The sequence below is a fragment of the Pinus tabuliformis genome, chromosome 9, assembly GCF_031772625.1.
Source record: "Pinus tabuliformis cultivar Carrire ecotype Pingquan chromosome 9, CPIR1, whole genome shotgun sequence".
NCBI classification, from domain to species: Eukaryota; Viridiplantae; Streptophyta; class Pinopsida; order Pinales; family Pinaceae; genus Pinus; species Pinus tabuliformis.
In genome coordinates, this window is record NC_142307.1 from 1,706,346,120 (window position 1) to 1,706,349,623 (window position 3,504).

The following is a 3,504-nucleotide window of genomic DNA, read 5'->3' on the forward strand; positions in this document are numbered from 1 at the left end:
TTCGTTGCTATTGGGACTTAATCTTTTTCCTTTCCAAGAAAATTTCACGGGAAACTCAAGGGATACTTCACCACATTCATAGATGGCATCCCTAGTAAACCCCTCTGCATAGACTAGTGGGTCTGCCTGTGGGCATGGAACTAGCCAATGCCCAGCAACATTGGTACAAGTGATTGAGCTAACGGCTTCGGCTTTATTGGGAGTAAATCTAAGGTCTCAAATAAGACTAATAAAAGTGTTCCCTGTGATAACTAATTCACTATTATTTTGAAGTATTTTTATCTTTGAACAATCTCAACAAAAGAAATCATGTTTAGTATCTCATTTAATACTGCCGTTGTCTTTTTTTTTTCTAATAACATCAAGTCTTATTGGATGGTTTGATTGTGTTAGGTGCCTGAATACTCCCCTGAATTGGATGAAGAAGGAATCTGTAGAATGGCATTTGAGATAATCTTTGCATTCGATGAAGCTATCGCACTTGGGCATAATGAGAATGTGACTATTATGCAAATTAAGCAATACTGTGAGATGGAGAGTCACGAAGAGCGACTTCACAAACTAATAATGCAAAGCAAGATAGATGAGACAAAAGATGTTATGAAACGGAAAGCAAGTGAGATTGATAAGATCAAGGTATTGTATAGGCAAATTACTTGGCCATGTTTAGAGATGTTACAGGTTTTGTTCAGTTGTTTTACTCCATTCTTTGTTGTGATGTAGATTGAAAAGAACAAGTCAGAAAGGGGAGGCTTGACGTCATTACAATCAACAGGATCAGCCAGACTTGATATTGGGTTTGGTGATATGAATATTTCAAGTGGAGGTGGTTTTGGGAGCAACTCTAGTTTTAGCCCAAGTTTAGATCCAGATTCATTTTCTAGCAAAGCAAAAGGTTATTTATTGCAAGCATTCAGCAATTTACAAGTTCAAGCTGACAGTGAAACAAACTTGACATTCTTTACGTTGGTTATTGCTTTCTAAACCTGTATTCAAATGAGCAAATTGTGAACTGTGGTTGTGGTTCAGGTCGGGCATCTGCACCTGCTACTGTTCCTTCTAAAGGTATGGGCATGCAACTAGGGAAATCACAGAAAACAAACCAGTTTTTGGAGTCTCTGAAAGCAGAAGGAGAAGTGATCACTGAGGATGTGCAACCAGTTGCTGGGCAATCAAAATCATCTCTTCCAACAGCAACAGACCCTATCACGATAACTATTGAAGAGAAGCTTACTGTGGTTCTCAAGCGTGATGGCGGGCTAAGTAACCTAGAAGTACAGGGTACTTTTGGTCTTCAAATTCTGAAAAAAGAAGATGGATTCATACAGGTCCAGGTAGAGAATAAATATTTAGCTTGAACCTTCTTCATTGCACCATGTTTGCCCTTATATTTATAAACGTGTGTTATAAAATGTCTGTTTCAAGGTCTGTGCCCGAGTATGTTTTTCTAATTACATATTTGGAACAAGCATTGGTAAATTGATGTATAGAGCTCTAATTTGAGATATCTACCCTGCTAGATTGAAACAGGTGGAAATGAAAGTTTCCAATTTAAGACACATCCAAATATCAACAAGGATCTCTTTTTAAGGGAGAACCTCTTGGGCCTTAAGGATCCTAGTAAGCCATTCCCAGCAGCAGGCCAACTGGGTGATCCATTGGGTCTGGGCTTGGTTAAATGGAGAATGCAAAGTGCCCAAGAGTCGGTGGTTCCTTTGAGCAGTAAGTCCACATTTCTTGCACAAATTTTTACACAAATTTATGGAATTCTTGTTGTTCTTTATGCTACTGAGCATTGCTGGCCCATCATGTGACAGGCTTACTGTAGGATTAAATTGCATCACTGTATTTTATAATCAATATAGACATATGCTATCCATATGATATATGTCGTTGTTGTGTTCATTCAGTTATACTTATGCCATCATGTTCCTTTTTGTTCTCTTTGTTTTAGTAAAGGGTTTATTGGCTTCCATGCATCAATATACAAATACCATTGACATTTAGAGACTGGATTTTATACAAATTACACATGGATCTCAATTTCAAAAACAATGCTTGGGCAAGTCTCACAAATCTTTAAACAGGAGGCTCTCTAAAGTATGCAGATTCCTAGTACAAATTACATATTTTAAAGGTAGTACCATGGTAACTTGCTTTCCTACATGATTTGCAGTCAACTGCTGGCCGTCAGTTTCAAGTGGGGAGACATATGTTAATATTGAGTATGAAGCATCAGAGGTCTTTGACCTACAAAATGTTGTGATTTCGATTCCTTTGCCTGCACTTCGAGATCCTCCAACTGTCAATCAAGTTGATGGGGACTGGAGGTTAGTTCTTTAAGTGACATGTATTTATATTACGCTTGTCATTATTTTTTTCAAAAGTTTCTAAATATGAATATGAAACCTCACCATTAAGCAGAGATTAGTTTCCCATTTATATAACAACGATCTTGAACATGCAGGTACGATGCTCGTAGATCTGTGTTAGAGTGGTCAATCTTTCTCATAGATTCCACTAATCGCAGGTACGATATACGAAAATGCCATTTTCTTTATAATAGTTTAACCTAGGACATTAAGTGTTAATATGATCTTGATGTGTTCACTTTCTTGTTTTCAGTATATGTTTCTGTTTCCATATTACTTTATTGGCTTCTGCCATGATGTCAAGTTTTACAAATTTCTCTCCTCTTTTCCAGTGGATCTATGGAGTTTGTTGTGCCCCCGGCAGATCCATCATCGTTTTTCCCTATAGATGTGAGATTTTCTACAGCTAAGACCTTTTGTGATATCAAGGTAACTTTCTCTCCTTTTCAAGGTATGATAAGAAAAACCCAGGTTGCTGTACTCCTTTGACAAGCATGTAACCCTCAATTCTGTGTATTATATGGGGATGCAGGTCGCCAATGTGATACCAGTTAATGGAGGGAGTCCATTAAAGTTTGCCAGTCGAACACAACTGATAACAGAGAATTACCAAGTTGTGTAAATTCACGTTATTGCTGAGCTACGATTGAAGGTCCAGCTGAAATGACCTTACCTGATTGCGCACTTGAATGGATTACTAAACTCAGCATTCTACATTTTATTTGCTTAGTATCGAATAGGAAATTGGCTTATTTGTATATTGCCAGATCCATGGCCTTTGGTTTAAGTTGGCCGGCTTGGTTATGGTATGTTAAATTCTAATATCTAGTTTATTCGTTGTAAATTTTGTCGACTACTTATTTTCAGAACTTAGTGGTTATTTTGTAAAAGATAACTCAATTCTGTAGTCATTAAAGTTTGTCGGTTGAAGTGCAATTTTGTTTTCTCCCTTCAAGTAATTAATATCAATGTCGAGTCAATTAATGCATGGTATTTTCACAGTTATCTGATTCTCACATGGTTGATCTGCTTACATCTTAAGATTGTGTCAGTTAGTGTGTGGTGGTTTACAAAGCAACAACTCGACATCATGTGGGTAATTTGATTTACTGGTTCAACAGTTTGCACACAG

General features: G+C 37.3%; 1 protein-coding gene across 1 annotated transcript; it reads left to right on the forward strand.

The window, feature by feature from the left end:
* The first annotated feature begins 384 nt into the window (after positions 1–384).
* On the forward strand, positions 385–3,216 carry LOC149155470 (coatomer subunit delta-2-like). Its single transcript, XM_089445615.1, has 8 exons — positions 385–636; positions 724–895; positions 1,030–1,334; positions 1,521–1,722; positions 2,177–2,330; positions 2,468–2,530; positions 2,705–2,801; positions 2,905–3,216. The coding sequence occupies exons 1-8, from the start codon at positions 439–441 to the stop codon at positions 2,992–2,994; spliced, it is 1,281 nt and encodes a 426-aa protein (XP_089301741.1). The 5' UTR covers positions 385–438; the 3' UTR covers positions 2,995–3,216.
* The last annotated feature ends 288 nt before the right edge of the window (positions 3,217–3,504 follow it).